This window comes from Lampetra fluviatilis, chromosome 16 (assembly GCF_964198595.1).
Source record: "Lampetra fluviatilis chromosome 16, kcLamFluv1.1, whole genome shotgun sequence".
Taxonomy (NCBI): domain Eukaryota; kingdom Metazoa; phylum Chordata; class Hyperoartia; order Petromyzontiformes; family Petromyzontidae; genus Lampetra; species Lampetra fluviatilis.
The window spans coordinates 10,905,347-10,927,339 of NC_136290.1; the positions used below are offsets into that span (position 1 = coordinate 10,905,347).

The 21,993-nt window shown below is 44.1% G+C and overlaps 1 protein-coding gene across 1 annotated transcript in view; it reads right to left on the reverse strand.

Annotated features, from left to right (window-relative positions):
- The window catches only part of TMEM117 (transmembrane protein 117), a 56,174-nt gene that overhangs the window by 28,753 nt on the left and 5,428 nt on the right, over nucleotides 1–21,993 (reverse strand). Inside the window, exons 3-4 of the mRNA XM_078863456.1 lie at nucleotides 10,399–10,693; nucleotides 1,462–1,594 (exon numbers count right to left, since the gene is read on the reverse strand). Of these exons, the coding sequence (XP_078719582.1) occupies nucleotides 1,462–1,594; nucleotides 10,399–10,693 (428 nt within the window). The remainder of the gene's footprint in view (nucleotides 1–1,461; nucleotides 1,595–10,398; nucleotides 10,694–21,993) is intronic.

The following is a 21,993-nucleotide window of genomic DNA, read 5'->3' on the forward strand; positions in this document are numbered from 1 at the left end:
CAGACCTGTCTTTCCGTCAGACGCTGTCTTTCCGACAGACCTGTTCTTCACCTCAAGACGGCTGCTTGCGTTGTGGCAGAAACGTCGTGAGAATTATTTTATTATGTTGTATTTTTATTATTTTATTATTTCCCTTCTACGTGACTTTACCGAAAGAACCAAGAAGATGAATCTCTGCAGTCACGAAAGCTTTAAATCAGTAGAGGGCAGTGAATCAAAATCCATTGTTGCTCCGTGCGCCTCTATGCTTCCGAGTCTTTGTTCACCGACTTCGCTGAGCGGCACAGCCCAGCGCGGTGAAGCGTGCTCGGATTACCGCCATGGCCTCGCAAAGGCGCGTGTGGGGGAGGCCGTCATCCAGCAGTGGATTGGCTAAAACACCGTACGTAGACACATCGTGCGTGCATGTTCACGCATACGTATACACACGTTCGCGGACAAGGGTTCCCTGAGACAGCGTGTCGCGTGTCATCCAAGCGTGATGTGGAGTCGTGCTGCATGCGTTCGTGGCACCCATAAAAAAAAACGTGAATGCAATTTTGTCTGTGCGCGGGCACTTGTCTGTGTCTCGGCGCAGTGAACCGTCTTTGTGCGGTAATTAATTCATCCCCAGCAGGAGCCCCGGTGGAGGGAGGGCAGCGATGAGAACATTTGGGCCAGGTGCCAGAGCAACGATGGTGGGCGCGTGTACATGCATTTATTTGTTATTCTCACACCAATTATTTTGATGACGACACTTTTGTGCCGTCACGGAGAGCGAGGTATTATTGCTTTACGAGTTATGAAAATTGCACGTAATTATCCGATAATCATACGTTTAGGCCAATGGAGTAAACACTAAAAGTGCTAAAAACTCGACTCGAACAAATAAACAAGACAAACGGCAATATGAGACAGTGAAAACGAATCGATAATTCTAGATTTGAAGCTTTCGTGACTGCAAGGATTCATACTCTTTGTTTTTTTCGGTAAAGTCACGTAGGTAAAAAATAAAATAAATGAAAACAACTAAATTAAATCACGACGTTTCGGGCGCAACAAAAGCGTCTTTCTTCAGGTGGGGACAACGTAGCAAAAGCACAACTGCTTCACACTTAAGCGTGTGTGGGACACACTGTGGGACACGCTTCAGCGGTTGTGCTTTCGCTGCGTTGTCCCCACCTGAAGAAGGACGCGTGTGTTGCGCCCGAAACGTCGTGATTTAATTGAGTTGTTTTCATTTATTTTATTTTTTACCTACGTGACTTTACCAAAAAAAACGACGAATCGATACTTCAATTGATTCGCAACCCCGAATCGCGGCAATTCATGGAATTAGCCGCGAGCGGCGGGTGGGTTGTTTGAATCATCACCTCCGGACAGAGTGGACGAGGTCTCCTGAACAGGGGATCCCATATCCTTCGGCATATTCGGCGGTGTTTATTTTTTGTTTGTGCAGGAGGTAGCAACCCTTATACTCACGTCATGTTGGGAGAGAACGTCAGCAGGAGGTTGTAGATGTGTGAGAAAAAGAAGAGGAGCATGATGGAGGTGAAGAACATGACCATCCAGGAGCCCCGGTCTTTATGGAACATCTTCAGCCTCAGCATGTTGCCTGGGCGGGCAAGTAGACAAGAGCGATGGTCATTTACAGTCGCACGCACCCTCACGTTGCCAGCCACCCCCGACGGCGCCATGAAGAATGAAATCAGAATCAGAATCCGATGAGCCATGCAGCTGGTTTTCATAGATGTCCAGTAGGGGCAGGTAAGAACGTTACAGCAACAAACAGTGCAAAAAAAAACCATGATGGTAGTGTGAAGTACAAGATATGCAAACAAATCACCCAAACGAATACAAACAAAACTCAACCATCCCCATCCTACTCTTTGGTACTTTCGGTAAAGTCACGTAGAAAGAGAACATAATAAATTAAATAATAGCATATGACGTTTCGATTGCAACACAAGCAATCATCATCAGGTACAAATGAAAGAGAAAACAAACATAGTAAACTTAGAAATATAATGCCCCCCTCTCTCTCTATTTAAGGCCTCGACACAGAGGCGTTGTTTCTCTGTGTGCCTATGTGTGTGTCTCTCTCTGTGTGTCTCTGTGTGTGTCTCTCTCTGCTTATGTGTCTGTCTATGTGTCTCCGTGTCTATGTTTTGTCTCTCTCTCAAATGTAGCAATCTTTGGAAGAATGTTATCAAGCAGGTAGGGTGTTTACTGTTATGTTAGCCGACTCTTTGTGTTGTATTGCTTTATATTTCTAAGTCTACTAGGTTTGTTTTCTCTTTCATTTGTACCTGATGATGATTGCTTGTGTTGCAATCGAAACGTCGTATGGTATTATTTCATTTATTATTTTCTCTTTATACGTGACTTTACCGAAAGAACCAAAGAGTAATTCCTGCAGTCACGAAAGCTCCAAATTAAGTTGCATCCCCATCCTACCAGGCAAAGCCCACTGAGGTGCTAACTTAATTTTTCAGAAGCGACCTGGCCACGAATGATGGCTCAACAACAAAGTGGCCCATCATTTGGACATTTATAGCACCAAAATAATCAAAAATATCTCAATGCACGTTTCCAAATGTGGAGGGGAGAAAAGCGGAAGACCCGGAGAAAGAAAAAAAATCAACGCGACCACTAAACAAAACCGAGCAAAAGATTTGGATGCCGGTTTAGCTCGGGGGCAGGGGGGGGTGATGGTGGGGGTGGGCACCGGATTAATCAAAAAAACATTGGTGTGCATCAATTACCAGCTTCAATTTAAAACCCTAATTAACGTAATGAAATATTGCTCTGTAAAAGAAAAAACGTCACTTGAAATTTCTATTAACACCCACCGCTCCATCTCTGTACCTCATCTCTTGTTTTCTCGTGACACTAACATCTCTTGTCTTTGTTTACATTCCTCCTCTCGTGTCCCTACATCTGTACCTCGTCGATATTTCTTCTGTCAACCGACTAGGATTTCATGAATCGAAAGAATGGGTTGGGTGGGTGGGTTGGGGGGCGCAGGAGGTGCCCTGCCCAGAAATATATTCTGCTGAGAGCCCCCCGGGGGGGGGGGGGGTGGGGGCTGGGCTGGGGGGCAGCAACACCACCGATGAAACTCAGCCACGGCGGTTTCTCCAGACGGTGAGCCCGCGACGCGGTGAGTTGCCGACATCAGGAGAAGGCGGCACTTGGCAGGCTTCTGCCTGAGGGTGGCCCAAAAGCCAGCATGCATTGGGCTATTTCATTTATTTTAACAAACCGACTTCCATTGCACGATTGCATGCAATTAATGCACGCATGAATTATAGGCTTCAGCAGCCGAAATTAACATGGGCTTTTTGTTTAAGATCACATCTTTGGACAATCATCAATCATGTTGCTATCTCGATTCTTTGATTCGGGGTTCTTGGTCGAGTTTTGTCAGCGACAGACTTGAAGTGATCATATGGGAAGAATAAAAATGGATATTCATAATAAAAGATAAAATATTAACTTATAGAATAAACAATACAAATTTGTTACAATATATGAAATAACACTACGTATCCTGATTTTTAGGTCATCCTGTATATTTTTAGTAACTGCATCGCTGATAAATGCTCCAGAATGCACAGTAAAACATTATCTGCGCCTGAAGCACAGGTGGAGACAAAGCTCAATTCGATATGTTAATTTACATTAAAGGTTGCACACACCATCTGCTTTCCATTACATAAACGCGTTGCTTTAAAATTGCACACATTTAATGCCGAATGCTCCGTCGATTATTGTTGAGCAGCATGGCTGCTGTCAAGATAACATACAAAAGCACGCTTCAAACGAAGGTACCCTAACGTGTGCAGGTACAGCATTTTTGTGTAAATCCACTGCTGGATGAGCCTCCCCCCCACACACACACACTGTTATGGGGGTTATTTGACCATGCTTCCCCAATGCTGTTCAGTGCTGGTTGCTAAAGGCAGAGGGAGCAAAGATGTTGGAGCATAGTACAGTACTCCACTTGATTTTGCTGCACTGCCCTTTCTTGACCCGAGTAGCCCGAGAGGAACCTGCGACAGCTTTTTTTATCATGCGTCGTGGTCGCTCATCGGAGCCACGGAGGAGGCTCAACTGTCGCAAAGTCACGTAGGTAAAAAATAAAATAAATGAAAACAACTCAATTAAAGCACAACCGCTTAAGTGTGAAGCGGTTGTGCTTTCGCTATGTTGTCCCCACCTGAAGAAGGACGCTTGCGTTGCGCCCGAAACGTCGTGATTTAATTTAGTTGTTTTCATTTATTTTATTTTTTACCTACGTGACTTTACCGAAAAAACCTAAGAGTATGCCGCAACAGTTTCCACGGCCCCACGAAATTGGGTGAATCCGGGGCAACTTGATCTTAAGGTCCAAGATGTTGACGGCCATCACACGGCAACCCCCATTTCAAATGAAGCCCTTTAAAAAAATAAGGCAGCTGAACGCGAGGGCGTGGAAAAAAAGGAAAACGACCAAAGAAATAACACGCACATCGGAAATTAGCTTTTTTCAGTTCTGAGATATCGAACCGGGTATTCCGTTCACACTCCTGGAAATGCTCGGCGCTAACGAACAATTTTTTTGCCATCGCGCGTTCTGACACGGCAGATGTGCTTGTCAAACGGCGCTTAAATGAGAACCGCGGGGAAGGGAATGCGCGTAATTGCTTTATACATTATTGTTAGGGAAATGTCAGTCGCCGCTGCAGACAAATTGGCTGATCATTGCCGCCACCTTCCGGGGGAAGTAGACGCAACCATTTTTTTCGTCTTATCTTATATTTATACAGCGCTTTTATCCAAGGCGTGTTACAAGGGTTATAAGTGGTAGGTACAATGAGCGTAGCTAAAGGTGATATGGTGCATAGGGATGGGGGTATGGGGAGGGAGGTTTAGTGGGTATGGAAATTACGGGGGTGCCTAGGGATGTAGGGAAGGATGAGCCAGGGAGAAGAGGTGGGTCTTGAGGGAGGAGCGGAAACTCGACAGGGAGAGTGCTTCTGCCTTAATGTGGAGGGGAAGTTTGCTCCAGTGCAAGGGGGCATGTAGGGAAAAAGGAGCGGAAACGGTGGATTGTGCACAAGGAGAGGGGGGAATGGTGAGGAGTAGGAGGAGAGATTGAGAGTGGAGCGGGGCGGGCGGGAGGGGACGTAAAACAAGACAAGGTAAGCGAGGCACGGTGGTGCAATTAGTTCTCCAATACGTGCCGAAAGGGTCCAGCAACCACCGCAAGCAAATGCCTGACCTGCACAAGAGGAATGTGATGCCTCAATGAGGGGGTTATAATATATACAGAAGACTATACTTTGAATTTGTCACGCTATCTATGGGACATTTAATGCCAGTATATAAATGATGAAAAGGGTGGAATAGGCTTTACCCTTTCTGGCAAAGGCAGTAACTGCTCAACCTGAGCTATTAATGATTTGAGACTTGCAAATGCCTTTATACTTACTGTTAGCCTGTTGGCATTCTCTGGCCTAACACTGGTGAGACAAGGCCATACAGAAGGCTGTCTTTGGGTGTAGGCCAATCAGTTGCAAAGACAATGCATATATTATCAGAACATATTCTATGGTTCTTTCGGTAAAATCATGTAGATAGAAAAAAAAATTAAAATAAACAACACAAGCGGTCGACCGGTTGTGTTGCAATCGAAACGTCGTGATATTTTTTATTAACTTATTTTGTTATTATTATTTTATTGTTATTCTTTTTTTTATTTACGTGACTTTACCGAAAGACCCATAGCATATGAATTGCTGCAGTCACGAAAGTTTTAAGTCAAAATTTATCAGAGCATGTTTGTTTGCATGTTTTGACACAAATGTGTGTGGTTAATGCAGACTTGATGCCTGCAATACATAATCTTCACGGTGATTTGTTTATGGAATTGTTTTATTAGTCGTATGGCAGTGATCACTTATACAGCAAGGGCCAGGAAAACTAGAATAAGCCAGATAAATGATGATAAAAATACACGCATGGGGAAATAAATCATGATTGTCTATTACATTTTTCTACGTTGCCAATTCACTCTTGCAAGGTCATTAAACATACAAATGTGCATCACATTACAAGGAATGGACGTACAATTGGATTAGTATGACGCATTTAACTGTCTCATTTATCAAAAAAAAATTTAATCTCAAAATCCACATGTTTGATTTAAACATATCAAGGACTGCTAAGCAGTGTTGAGCAAGTGCTGAGCTGGATAACTACCAGGGCTTGCAAGGTGTTGTAGGTGTGGGACTGCGAGGAGGCTGAGAGACATGAGTGTGGAGTGTCATTCCCCCTCATATGTAGTATGCCACGGTGGCGAAATGTTAACTATCTCGCCTGGTATACAGGGGGTTCGTGGGTTCCAATCCAACCATGATGCCCGTGGATTTTTCTCCGGGTCTTCCGGTTTCTCCCTCCGCATTTAGAAACATGCGTTTTTGGAGTATTTGGCTACTATAAATGTTCACGTTATAAGCGGCCACTTCGGTGAGCTATCATTTGTGGGCAAGTCGTTCCTGTGGTGGCCTCCTACATGAAGCCAAACGGCTCATTCATGGAATTGGCCAAACATTCCAATGCAAGGCCCTCCAGAAAACGAATCTTAAGACTCAATGAGTTCTTCCTGGGTCATTAATTAGCATTATTATTATTATTATATATACGGGGTAGTATCTCTTGGAATCTCTCATTTACTTGATACTTGATACAGCAAGCGTGCTGTGACGGTTCCACCTGAAGACGGAAGCTTGTGTTGCCTCCGAAACGTCGTGATTATTATTTTATTTTAATTTTATTTTACTTTTATTAATTTTAATTTTGTACCTACACGGTGACTTTACCGAAAAAACCTAAGAATATGAATCCTTGCAGTCACGAAAGCTTCAAATCTAGAATTATTATTATTATTGTCACTCCAACTTTGCAGTCCAAATAATTACAGTGAAATCTCTTCGGTCAAAGTTGGCAGTTTGCGATTAAAGATGAACTCGCCACCATTCCGTGGGCTTCGACTATTGCATTCATGCCATTTCAAATGTAAACAATATTGATGTGTCTGCTGTGAGCCAATCAGGTCTATGAAAAGACGTAGTTCACATTATATGCAAATCCTCATTTAGCAAATAAAATATAGGAGAGCACTGAAAACTGATTTTGTGAGACATTTCAGTGTTGCCTTCAGCACCACTTAGCAAAACCATCCCGCATCGTTTACCCAGAATGTAAATGTGAAATGCGGCAATTGCATCTAATTAAATGATGAATAATTGTTTTAATGAAACACTGCATTACATACAGAGGCTATATTTTATTCACGCGTTATTTAAAGTGTCATATTTTCCATGTTTTATTTAGCACTCCATAATGAAAGTGCACAGTTCATACATTCCCCGTATTTATAAATTAACAACAAAGGTTACCGTATTCTCCGGATTATGACATACTTTTTTTTCCACGGAATTTTAAATAAAAACGTTGGGGGTGCATCTTATAGTCCTGTAGGTGTGTGTGTAGGTTACCAGATTTATGGGAGAGCGGTGGTGTAGTGCCTAGCGCACTGCACTATGAGCATGGCAAAACGAGTTTGATTCCCACTCACGGACCAACACCAGCGACGATTACGACCTGGTCCTGGGCCTCCCCTAGGTCGGTTCAGCATCAAATGAGTTCCTGGTGCGGTGTGTAAACATCGCCACTAGGGAGACAAAGGCGGTTGGGCACGGTGCCGGCCACCCACCCTCTCGTGTGCCGTGCCGGCCTTCATAGGTGCTCGCTAACAGCACTTGCCCCTCCAGTCTGTTAAGGCTATAAGGAAGATCGTTGTCTTCATTACCAGATTTGTATAGCTTTATTGACACCGGGCACAAATTTTGGGTGCGTCTTATTTTCCAGAGGGTCTTATAAACCACCGTATGCCCTGGTTTATGCCGATATCCATCGACAATGTTTAAGCCTGTCTGATAATCTTAACGAAATGGGTTCGTATTTTCTGAGCAAAGAAACAAGTGTGAATTTCATGAGCTGTGAGTCACAATCCATTTCATTTTACAGCTGCAATGTACAGAATGACTATTAAAAAAACACGTTTTAAAACACGTACCACAGCTTACCCTGCAACAGTTTCATTTTATCCACGTTTCCAAGGGGATTTCTTGAAACGTTAACTGAAGAGGTAATTCAATGCCCCTCAACCCATTGCCTAGGGCAGAGTGGTACGGGAGAAAGACACACTCTGTCGCCACACTCTGCAGGCCGACAATCAACTTCCACCCACTGACACCTTGCTCCTCCAGCCAATATTCTACTCACTGCCACAGCACACACATCGCCGGCTGCTGGTTTGTATCGAAATTCTTTCGCACCGTACGTAGCCAACCGTGCTAAATCGGTTTCACTTTTTTTTTACTTTAAGTTTTTTTTTATTCCTCTCTCCAGAAAAAAAAGTTCATAAAAAAAAAATTGCCAGGACGGTGAAGTAGGGTCAAATAGCCCGGGAAGGCCCGTAACGGCGTGGCGAGGCCCTCATCCAGGTAGCGGATTGACAAACGGGCGCTACACGTACACCATCAGGATGCTATTGCAAGAAAAAAAAACCGATGCACAAAGCAGAGTACACGATTCCAAGAACGGCTGTCAAACAGAATTCTCTTAGAAAAGTGGTTCGTTCAATGACGCTTCTATGGCGTAATGGTGGCCAACAATTTCTTGTCATCCAGAGGTGGTGGTTCGATCTTCCGGTGCGGCAGTTCAAACAACGGCGCGGGTTTCTTAACCACACCCCCCACCCCGCCTCTTGACTGCCCAGCAGCATAAAAGGATACACCGGCAATTAGCCAATTGGCAAGGCGATTGACTAACTCCCACCTCTTCCAAGACGTTCGTCAAGCATCACACAGTCGGCTAAATGATCTCTAGAGGAGCTCTCTAGCTCTCACTCTCGCGGAAGCAATTCCGCCAGCAGTGGCACGAGCAGGCGATTGCAGCGCTGCACCTTTAACCCCCTGTTCTGTTGACTCCAATACGTCGAGCTACTTCTTAATGGAAACCCATTAGCTGCCAATGTAACCATAGCAACTTGCATGCCACGGCTGTCACGGCCAACAGAACTGGTGGAGTGTTTTTTTTTTATGACCAATTTCAGCTCAATTGCACTTTTGGAACTTCCAAAGCCATCAGAGTCCCGCACGGCACACGGGAGGATGGACCCCCCGCCCCGCACCTGACACCCGTAGAGATTTTTTTTCGTGCGGATACCGGTGACCGTGCCGAGGCCATTAACTCTCTCGACTTGACAACCGGGTTTTAATCACGAGTGGCTGCCCAGATTCGATCGCCGGATCTCAGCGGGGGGGGGGGGGTGGTCTCTGGCATAATGCTCTCACATCTCACATCGGCAGAGTATAATCCCCAGTGAGCCACTCGGCCAAACTCGACAATTTGAATTTAGAGCGGCTGACGCAACAAAATCCTGAAGCTTCCTTCTGTGCACCGCCGTTCGACTAGTTGAGGTTCCTAACAGCATTAGCCCCAATCGTGCCACCTCGTTGCCCTTCCACCTCCTGTCCTGATTGTCACCCGTCTCGTTATAGCGGTTTCCCCCGGTTGCATAAATTAGAAATGTCATTACCTCAATCGTTACGCGCTACGGTACAATTTGCTGTCCGTGTGGGGCCAGGCTGTCTGTGTCACACACGCCACTGGTCGCTCAGCCCCTTAATGATCGAGGCTCCCTCATAGTCAACCAGGAGATTAAATAAACCCATCGAGACACGTGAAAAACATCGCCTCTCTTGCAAGGGCGACCTTGGTTGCATCATCTCTCTTTGACGACACGATATTTGAAAAACATTTTGAGTACACAATCGTTTAAAAGAAATCAATTTGCCCAACGTGCTTTTGCTGTTTCTTTTTATTTTCGATTTTTTTTGCCGTAATGTTTATACGACTGCCCCTGCACAGCATCTTGGTGATGCATTTAGTATGTTGACACTGCAAGGTAAATGTGCAGCCCTGCAATTGCTTATTCATGCCACTGATGACGAAAGGGCCTCCACTCGAGAGAAAACGCCTCTTGAGGCTATCTTGGCCTACTCTTCACACTCGTCAGACATCTTTGAAGAGGTGGTAGTAGCCACACTTCATCCTATCACAAGCTAGACCTACCGTGTACCCAATAACCCTTCTGGTAGGACAGAAGGGACGGGCAGGGGGGCGTGTTTAAGAAATGCAAGAACCTTGCACCGATGTTTCAACTGCCGCACCCGGAGGTCAAATCGAACCGGCGACCTCTGCATTTCAAGTCCGGCCCGCTAACCGTTAAACACCACTGGGGCATCACCGCAGGGAAAACCTTCGCGAAAGCCACACAAACGACGGGACGGGCGGACGACCTACCGAACAGCGCCTGGTGGATGATGAATTTTCCCACGAGCATGCCGCCCGCGATGCCGCAGAGCCACGTGCACACCTTGAGCACGCTCCACCAGCCGCCCGGGTACTTGTTGACCACGAGGGAGAAGCAGTTCCCCACCACCGCCACGTTGGCCTCGGTGCGGCTGTGCGACACGGGGTCCTCGGCGAACATGAGGAAGTTGAGGAGTGTGACGAGGTAGGCGATGAAGAGGCGCAGCCACGGGTGCTGGAAGTAGTGGCGGAACAGCGCCAGGTGGCGCACGAAGCGGCCCTGGCCCTGTCGGAAGAATTCACCCACAGGAGTCAGGAAGCCGACCACGGTATGTTTCTAGAAGTGGTCGGGTGGCTCGGGGGTCAGGGCGTTGTGCTGGCACTGCCGAGATCTCGGCGTCGCTATCTCAATTCGGGCAGCCGCCTGTGGTGAAGATCGGTTTTCAAGTGTAGCAAATTGGTGGTCTCGGCCCAGTGACCGGGGACTGCACAGAAAGAAATCGTCACGTTAAGTTTGGATTTTGTTTACTTAATTTGCAAAAAAAATCCAGACCCGAGATTTGAAAAGTGTCAGTTTGTCTGTCATGTGGACAATCTCACAGCAGGAGTGTATGGGTAAGTGCAGCCAATCCCACAAAAAATGTGTTCTGCAGCCATTCTCTGGAGCAAGGGGCACATTGCTTTTCGAGATTGATTAATCAATTTTCAAAAAATAAATGAACAAAAGTCTGCAGGAACACTCTGCAACAGATTCTATTCTGTGCTGGGCATTTGCCGCTGTAGAAAAACTTTCCCAATGTTCATCTGAAGATATGATTGAGTGTCATTTTGACGTAAAGCTTGGGGGAGGCCTTCATCCATCGAACAGTGGCTTGATCATGCCTGATAACCACGATGATGATGGTAACTTTACGTGCTCCCTTAACAAGTCTCATCACGTGCACTAAGGGAAATAAGATAGATCGCTGGGCGTATAATGTAAAATAAAGGTTAATGGCCATGCTAGGCTACTGTGGATTTATAGTTGACTGCAAATGATACGTGTAACAATAAATGTCAACAATCTATATTAGAATTTTAAACCAACCTCACATAAAATACTTGAGCATGATAATAAAATGAAATTAATGCAAACAGCACAGCATCTACATATATAATAATAATATCATCATCTCTATACCAAAATTGTAACCCTTTTTATTGAAAAAGTGCTTCATGCCTTGGATATAATAAGAAACACGCCAAAAATTTAGTAATTTTAAGGAAGCCGACAGGCTCGTTATTGCTATGCTGCTGAAGTAATAAACTCGTCCGTCTGTCTGCCTGTCCATCTGTCAATCCGTTCAAGGACATTTATTTGTAACGTTTTCAACAAAACTACAACATTCATAAACCAATCACTCGAGGATTTACGACACTTTTCACCGATAATAATGAGTAGATCTGTGGATTTTAGACAAGACTGGCAAGTCAATGTTTTTTTTCTTATTTCCTAAAAGCATCTTTATAGCTACAGAAAATGAATCACCAGCGCAATCAATGCTCAAATTTTTTTCTGTGAATGCCGGCGCTTGCGTCAAATATAATGGAGGTGCCCTTCCCCCAGGATGCCCGCGTCTTCGTGCTTCTGATAGATGCTGTTGCATTTGGACGCTGTAGCAAGTCTGAATTATGCATGGGCATTTTTTATTATAGACATTTAATTAAAAGTGTTATAAGCTGCTGTGGGGCTACGCAGCTCGCCTATACCAATGCCCAGATCTGTATAGTGTGGGGCAATGCAATAGCTTTTTTAAAGCATTAATATATATAATAACATAACCAGCATGCTCAACACACAGGCGCGGGTGTATGGATGTAAGCAAGGGCCGCCACCAAAATGGAAGCTAACTTTCCCCAGGGGAACCATGTCTCCTTGCTTCTGTGAGAAGCAGTTGCATAAAGACAGATTCTAGAGTGAGTCTAAATTGTGCGTGATAACTTTTAACCACCGTACAGGCATTTATCTTTTGTTTTATTTAAAGCTTTCGTGACTGCAGGGATTCATATTCTTGGTTCTTTCGGTAAAGTCACGTAAAAGGGAAACAATAAAATAATAAAAATATAAAAACAATAAAATTCTCACGACGTTTCGATTGCAACACAAGCAATCATCATCAGGTGTGAAAATCACATCAAGAAAATTTGAAAAAAGTGGCTGTTTTTTCTTACCGTTAGCACCACGGACAGCGACTTGGCAGTTGTTATTATTTTATTGTTTCCCTTCTACGTGACTTGACCGAAAGAACAAAGAACAGGCATTTCTCTCTCAACGGTACGGGCTGACGTTGTCGGGTAGCAGTGGGCAGCGCGGGGAACTCCATGATTGGCCCGTGCTGCCGTGCTCCCTCATCTATGCTGCTTGCCTCCACAAACCCACGTTGGCCAGCGTGGTGAAGGGAGGTCAAACAACTCTCTCAACCTGTACGGTGTGGGAAGGCGTTCATCCAGCAGTGGGTTGACCATGGCAGAGGATGATGATGACGATGATGAACGAACTAGCGTGTCCGTCTAGTAATCGAACGCAGGATTCAAGAGAAACATTGCAAGATTTGAAAGCTCTCCAAAAAGTAGCTTGTGTCGTAAAACCAGGCCGAGACCGCGGTGTAAATAAAACCTCTCCCTCTCTCTCCTGATTGAGATGCTGCTCGCCTCCGCGGTAATAGCAGCCTTTTTGCGTTGGAGACAAAATCAGATGGAAATGATCCACATCCACCATCCACAGCCAGCTAAGAGGATTACAACGGCATGACAAGCGGAAAGCTAGCGGGCACACAATGCCCATAGCGTAGGAAAAATCGTTAGCAGGGTCGCCGTACGAGGCGGCCCAAGCCGAGGAGCGTGGAGCTCCAAGAAAATCCACGACGAAAGCCATCTAGTTGTGCCAGGAGCGGTGTGTGGATTCTGTTAATCCTTTCATGCGCGAGCGCGTTTGATTTCCAAACCACCGCCGTTGTCTGTAACGTGAGTAACAAAAAAGCTCCCGGTGAGCGAGACTGCTCGAGCGCAAATGTTGGTTCGTGTGCAATGTCAGTAAAGCCGTCACTGCGCCGCCTCTCGACGTGCGAACGGTTACATTCCAGCGTGCCAACGGTATTCATGCAAATTTTACGAATGTCGGGGGGGGGGGGGGTTGGGATAGGTTTACCAGTAGCTAGATCGTGTAGCCTGACGCCGACGGCCCTGCACTGGGCTGAAAAATGTTGCGTTGGCTCAAACGGCTGCCATTCAAGTCGTGCGTTTGACATTTCACAAATGGGAGTGTCAATGCGAGGGCCGCCCGCGAACTTGCGTTGGCTCTCTCGCTCGCGATGTGTGCTTTTGGGGGGGCTGCGGGCTCCCTCCGTTTTGCCGGGTGCTCGCTGAATGGTGATGGGCCCCACATTCACTGAAATAGGAAAGACCGTGGCAACACCGTTGTGGATTCCCACAGGCACGACACGACCGAAGGGGGAAAAAAAACAACGATTCTTGCATTAAATTTCGATTTAAAGCTTTCGTGACTGCAGGGATTCATCTTCTTGGTTCTTTCGGTAAAGTCACGTAGAATGGAAATAATAAAATAATAAAAATAAAACATAATAAAATAATTCTCACGATGTTTCTTATCGACAGACAGACCTGTTCTTCACCTGAGGACGGATGCTTGCGTTGTGGCCGAAACATCGTGAGAATTATTTTATTATGTTTTATTTTTATTATTTTATTATTTCCATTCTACGTGACTTTACCGAAATAACCAAGAAGATGAAAGCCGTATGACTTACTTATTGAGACATTCCAGTGGTGGCTTGATAATAAAGTGTCACACTTACTTTACTACGGTTATTTGAACTCAAACGAAGTTTTCTTTGCACTGCATGTTACGGTAGCCTTAACGGTAACTTGAAGACATCACAAAAACAAAAAGAGACATGAAGAATATCTCCACATAGTCGTGGATGTAACTGTGACCCTCTGGCTGCACACCTGAACACACACACACACGACACAAAGATTTTCAACACTCCATAATGTTCATTTCCCCCTCAATTGTATTCCGATTATGCTATCCGTGCCACGAGATGAGTTGGAAACGTTTTCACTTGGAAGTTTCACAGCGAGCAGGGCACCACCCTGTGTCAGAAAACGGCCCCAGTAGGTGAGATCACATCGTAACTTCTGAAGCCACGTCCATAGATGCCTTCATTTTTCCTGCAAGTGTTTTTGTTTTATATGTCAATAAAACCAAATGTTTAATTCCCAAAGCTATACTTTTGCCAAATAAAGTTAAAAACTAAGCGTATTACCCCCCCCCCCACCTTCTTCCCCACCACGCCCGCTCCCTCTACTCCCTTACTTCAGTATTTCTTCCCTCACCTTCCTCTCCCCTCGTAATAGTACATGTGGACGCAGTGGCGGTACACCGGTGCAGCATAACACACCGGTCCTAATAAAACAATCTAACGATGCCGCTGCTGCGCCTTGAGTGAGCTGCAGACTCTCCATCAGAAGTTGCCTGAGATCCAGCAGCTGTTCTTCCAATTCGAACGTGCGACACCGCGAGCCATAATCTTTCGATGACACCGTCCGCCAAGTAATGAGTCCGACAACGAATCGAGGAACCGTGCGGCCAAGTCTCGGGCTCGATGAGTCAAATCTGCCTTTGGAACAACGAGCAGCCAATCGTCACCAGGCTCTACGGCAACAGACTGTGAAGCTTCGTTTCGATTTAAAGCTTTCGTGACTGCAGGGATTCATCTTCTTGGTTCTTTCGGTAAAGTCACGTAGAATGGAAATAATAAAATAATAAAATAAAACATAATAAGATAATTCTCACTACGTTTCGGCCACAACGCAAGCAGCCGTCTGACAGACCTGGTCTTCACCTGAGGACGGCTGCTTGCGTTGTGGCCGAAACGTCGTGAGAATTATCTTATTATGTTTTATTTTATTATTTCAATTCTACGTGACTTTACCGAAAGAACCAAGAAGATGTGAAGCTTCGTGTTCAGACGCTCGCAGCGTTCGCCCTCCGACTGCTTCGGCGTCACGAGAACTGATTTTGACCGCACCACCCCGCAAGCTTTTCTGACCGGGTTTGCGAATCGCGGGAAAAGAAATAATTACTGGGAAAAATTGTGCATATTTTTTATGTCGTGCATCGGTGTGCCGCCAATACGTTTGTATACACCGCTCGCGGTCCCCACTTGGTGGGACGGCAAGCCTCATCTCTCCCCCCTTCTCTCAACTCAGGACCACAGCTTTCAGCACTTATGTCCGTAGAGTTTTTGTAACTCGCCCACCCCCGGTCCTCCCCATATTTGTCGCGGTTCGTGCTCTGTATCAGACTCCTACTGAAATATATATATTTTTTAAACGAGATATATTCCAGTTGTTTTTTGTGTGCATTCATTGGGAATGGGATTGAGACTAAAACGTCACTAACTTTGAGCACTTGGTAAATTCAAAGGCAGCTGAAACCAGAATTCAAAGCCCCAGACTCTCACAGTGGTGTCAGCTCAGTCCTCTGACCCTTGAGCCATTAAGTTGCATTATTATAAAATAATCCAATTCGAATGTCTGTGATCCCTAGCAAGAGCTCTACTATGTCTGTGTGTATGTTGAACTTCTTTCGCAACGTACGTAGCCAACCGTGCTACCGGCTGCACCAAGAGGCAACTGGTCCACCTTAATGCAGCAATTAAATAACAGAAAGAAATATTGAATGGAAGAAAATTAACCAATCAAGCAGATGCAATCCAAATTGAATTTCACACTCCAGCAGGAATGTGCTTTCATGAGCCTAGAGTTAATTTTCTGAATTTAGCACGAAATAACTCTGGGCACTATACAAAGTCGCATTTATCTGGGTGTAATGAGAGTAAAGATTTTTCATTTGCACGTTAAGTCGAGGCTATAAAAAGCATTTTTAGGGGTATAACAAAAACACAATTGTGAAAACACGATACAACACTACTATCTATACTCTTAGGTTTTTTCGGTAAAGTCACGTAGGTAAAAAGAAAAAAATAATAAAAAAATATAAAAGAAATATATATTTATATATTTTATTTATTTTTCCCTACGTGACTTTACCGAAAAAAACCTAAGAGCATGAATCCTTGCAATCACGAAAGCTTCAAATCTAGAACTTACTATCTATATTAAACTCCAGTACGAAATGTCTTTAAAAGGTCCAAATTAGAGTCTGTATACCAAAACCAGCAATTGGAAACTGTCCCAATTTAATTGATGTAATGCCGCAAGATCATTAAATCCCAAAACAAAAAACTATTCATGAGCTTTTTAGATTCATGTTTCCATTGAATGTTGTGTGAACGGAGTGCTCTTGCTAATCACATCTAGAAACCCTGCAGCGTTTAACATGCGTGACTCTAAATTAATGGAAGTCTGTATATTCGTGAACTTATTTCTGAATGGAGTTCTATTTATTGTCCACAAACAATGCATAATACGTTGTTAAGACTTCGTTACCTTTTGATTTGAAGTTTGAACAGTGCCTCGATTATTTAGATGGAGTGCTCTTGTCAATAACATCCAGCAGTATTTGTTGAGCAGGCCTGACTGATGATGAATCCCTAAAGGTCAAAACCAGTTCACAGTTTGTAAGTTTAAACATATCCTACTGGACAATGTTGTTTGTCACGTAATCAACAAAATAAGCCAATTCATTTCTAGTTCAGTATGTGTTATTAGTTCAGCACACTGGTGTTACTCTCCAACACACCGGTGTGCTGAACTATAGTTACGAATCGGCATGTTTTGTTTACGTGACAAACCTTACTTATTGGCTGTGTTGGGTGGTGGCGGGTTTAACGACACATTTTTATTTACGTGATCTAACCCAAAAAAAACCCTCTATTATGGATTGTATTACACTGAAAATAATTTCCAGGAACACGAGTGATGGTTGCCAAATCATTATTGTCATATTGCTGAATGGCAATTTATGGGATAAATAAAATAAAATAATCGAGTCAACGACTGCACTTCTGCACTAACTTTGTGACAGCGCAGGGTAAACGCCACTTAGTGCAATCGTCCGTAAAGAAATAACCTGGTCACGCAGGTTACCTACTCTCGCTGGGATGATTCCCCAAGGTCACAGGAAGCCAACCACTGAACACTGACAAATAAAACACAGTGGACCTGGCTGTGAAAGGGCTGCTTTGTTCATCTGCGGTGTAACAAAGCCGAGCAGCAGTGTGAGCGCTGAACTATTAGAGCCCCCCTTTTATGGTATGGTGAGTTCACAATTTGATTAATAATAACATCATAAATATTACACCTTAGAGGTGCATTTAATTTCTGCTCCCTGTTGCCATTATCTCCGCTCTTGGATTTGAATTTCAAATGCAATTATTTTGCACACACTTCTAAAAGTGCATTATATGCACGTGGGAAAAGGCTCGTTTTTTTCACGATTCACATTTACAATTTTATACGTACGTACTTCCAGTGTATGTCAAGGGAACCGTATGGTATATTCCTTACAGTATATGCTTTTCCAGCTTGATTAGAAAATTTGCATATATTATGGCATAATACATTTTAACGCCGTCAACTATTGTATATAGAGTAACATTTTCACGGTCAAGATTAAAGTTAAGAATCAATAGTTTGTTTTTATTGTGGTACAAAATGTATGAATCGAACAGAATCAATACTTGATTTGCTCCCCTCCCATGAATAACCCACATTGACCAGTATGGTGAAGTATGATCGTACATCTGCCATGACTGATATGGCGTGAGAAGGCCTTCACCTGGCAGTGAGTGGACTGTGCATTATCATTACATTAAATAGTATTTTCCAGTCGTTTATTGTGAAATATCACCACAGAAAGCCATTTTCAAGTAACTTTCGCTGCTCCCTCGTGCATAATTCGTGGACATTCTTTAAAAAAATAACATTAAAATTTTTTTAAATTCAGTCGTGGACACATTGCGACAGGCACCTAATAAGTGCTAATTACCATTTTATTTCATGTGGGATTTACTCACGAGAACAAGGGGGCGATTGTTCATTATTACGCCTGCAATCAATGTTGCGGTTTTATAATTGAGAAGAGATCAACTGACAGCATCTTATGGGAACACGAGTCCCAAAATCAACGTCATACTTTGACGGATGGGTCAACTGCACGGGCAGTCAATACTCAAAGAAGGGACCGAACATAAATGGCTTTCGAATGCTATTTTTGAAACTCATAGGACAGCGTGTGTCCATATAACCCACAAAACATACCCAGGGGTCAGTGAATATGAAATGTACCCTTGTTGGGTGTTTTTTTTCTTCTTAGCCTAGTGGGTTTACTGTTATTTTTCTCTGGTGAAATGATACACGAAGTATTGTTGCATAATTTGTTTTCAAGAAATAAACCAGCTGACTGGGTGGAAGGATATAGGGCATCCCTGAAAGTGCACCAAGTCAGGTTTACATTTCGCCTGAAAATTCCAACAATCCAAATATTAATGGGAAAAAACACATTTGTAGGCCAAAGGTTGACGAATTAAAATGTAAATTTTAATGAAGCCAGACCCCTATATTTATTTATATCATTAATTTATGATCGTCTACAATACAGCACAATGGCGCACGGTGAGTTTTATGCGATGCTGCAGGTGCTGCGATTAATGGGCCCCATGATTTTTGTGGAGTGCTCTGGCCTATAAACACAAGGTGGAGCCAGCAGTATTTGTTGAACTGGTCCGATGCCCCTCATGAGACTTGAAGTCGAAACCAATCCAGAGTTCATCTTATACAAATTCTGCTGGAAACCATTGCTCAATATAACCCATAGGAAGTTGGACAAGCTAATGCAAAATGTAAATTTTGTCATAACTTAAATCCAAATAAATTGAACATTGTTTTAGAATGAATCATCAGCTATCATCTATCTACTGCTGGATAAAGGCCCAGCCAAACCGCTGTTATCTCTCATGGGCTTGCGATGCAATACGCCGTCTAAAATCCTCCACATGAGCCGATTCAACTTTCCATCTCCACAGTAAATGTCCTCTGAGGTGTATTCCCTCCCTTGGCCACCACTGCATCGTTGTTCGCAACAACTGGGCTATCTTCCCTTCGAGTATCGTGTCAACAGCCGATATGACATCCCCAACTCGCATATATCCTGGAGAGCATTATAAAGGCACGGAGAGTTTCATGCTTAGAATTAATACAGACCATAGTTACAAATCACAATGCTATGAAGATAACATTCCCCAACACCTATAGACTTAAAAGATAATTATGCCAAAATTGCAGTGCTGGCAAACACATTTAATAGCTCAGAAACAAGCGTAACATAAACTGCTACCACTTAACAATAAACGGTAGTAAACAACTGCATGGCTTCTGTGTGTGCACTTTAGCGCGACGTTTTCGCTGAATCGCAAAAGCGATGAGTTACACGGCGATGAAAGAAGCCTGAAAAGATTTAAGATTGCGATGCATTTTGGATTCACGGCTTCCTCCAGATGCATTCATTGCAAATAAAAAGGTTCATCAGAGGGTGTTTTAAAAGGTGCAGCGGCTCTGCAATTGCTTGCTGGCAGAATGGCCTCCTCCATAGGGAGCTCTTGGAGAGGCCGTCGTGGGTATTTGGCCTTCTCTTCCACGCCGGCCAGACATCCTGGAAGAGGCGAAGCTTATGTTTGTGTGAACAAACTACATATTCTTAGGTTTTTTCGGTAAAGTCACGTAGGTAAAAAATTAAAATTAATAAGCTTCCGTCTTCAGGTGGAACCGTCACAGCACGATAGCTGTATCAAGTGAGAGAAATTCCAAGAAAACAGTCCTTGTATATACACTGGTTGAGGGTGGGAGGAGCCAAGGTAGGCCCTGAATATTATTATTGTGAGGTTCGCTGCGGCTGAAGCTCGCTGTTAGGAATGAGCCTTTGTTGTGTAAACTAGGTGCGGCTGATGTAGAGGTGCGTGTAAATGGGACTGAGCCTTTTGTTATGTAGAGGTGGTGCAGCTGAAATCGCTGCCAGGAATGAAACGTCGTAATTTGTATTTAATTTTTATTTAACTTTTATTAATTAAAATGTTTTACCTACGTGACTTTACCGAAAAAACCTAAGAATATGAATCCTTGCAGTCACGAAAGCTTCAAATGTAGAATGAACAAACTACGGTGAAAGTGCAGCCCTTGTAATTGCTTGCTCTCGTCGTTGCCGACGACAGGGCCTCGACGACAAAAACCTCTAGGGCAGCGTTTCTCTCAAACTTGTTTGGCCCGTGGAACACCCAGCCCACCCCACCGCTGGTGACAATACGCATTCACTGATCTCTCTAAATACCGGTCACACAAAATTATTCATATGAGCAGAACATTAAAAAAACATTTTTTTTTTTAGGGGGAGGCATTTAGATGTTTGGGTTAGAGTCGTTTAATCAGGGTGGGTTTACCTAAATTAGTTTTGAAATGAAATGTCATAAGTGAAATATTGATTAACGTCCGAAACAAAAGGCATAAACGTTGTTACTACAGTCCGGATCAACCTGCGTCTGCATCACAGCTCCACGCACCACCTGGTGGACCATCGCGGACTACCGGTGGGACCAGGAACCGCACTCTGAGAACCACTGCCAGAGAGCCCCATCGAGAGGATATCGTGGCCTCATCTTCCACCTTGGCCAGGTTTTCACCGTAGATATTGAAGCACCCACACTTTACCCCACCACTCGCGACCTGACGACCGACTGGGTTCTGCACACAGATACTGCTGGGCGGACAGTCATGGACGGGCGGGTGGGTGTTGGGGATTCAAGAAACTTGCCACTTGTTTCAACAACAGCCGCGCCAGGAGATCGACCTCTGCATTGCAAGTCCAGTGCGCTCGCCATGACATCATTGTCTACGCGTGCTCTCACGGTGATAAACACATCGATCCCCATAAAGCAAGGTCACATTGGGCCGAAATCAAGGCACTCGTCATCCCCGTGTGAAGTGTTCGCCGTTTCCAAATATGTTCCGAGTTTGTATTTTTTTTGGGTTGTTGTGTAAAACGCGCAGGAAGCTGTTTCCCCTCCCCCTCTCAGTGTCATCCCGGATTTTAAAAGGGCCACACATTCTCGTGGGAGTCAGTCTGCTGAAAAGTTCAACGTGCAGTCGTGCATGAGACACTCCGGAGTGTTATAGAATTATTGACCAGAAGCAATGACCTTTTCCCATCTGGACGTCCAATCAATACATTCAGTAACGTTTTACTGGCTGCATTTAATGGCTTGAAACAGTGTCGTTTATGTATAATGGTATGAAAGGCAAGGCACGGATAATTCGTTTTTAAAACTATGACCGATGGTGTGATTCCCATTTGAGAATAATTGTTTACATCATCCTTAGATTCGTCCGGATATTATTTAATGTGACCTCCAGATCACGTCTCTATAATGACTGGACTTTATTTACTTTGTAAAGCCTATATAATACTCGATCATAATCATTCCTGCCATAACACTAGATGATATTATCGTGCCCCCAATAAATATTTCTTTATCAGATTATAACAGTTTTTGATGTATTCGTTTCGTT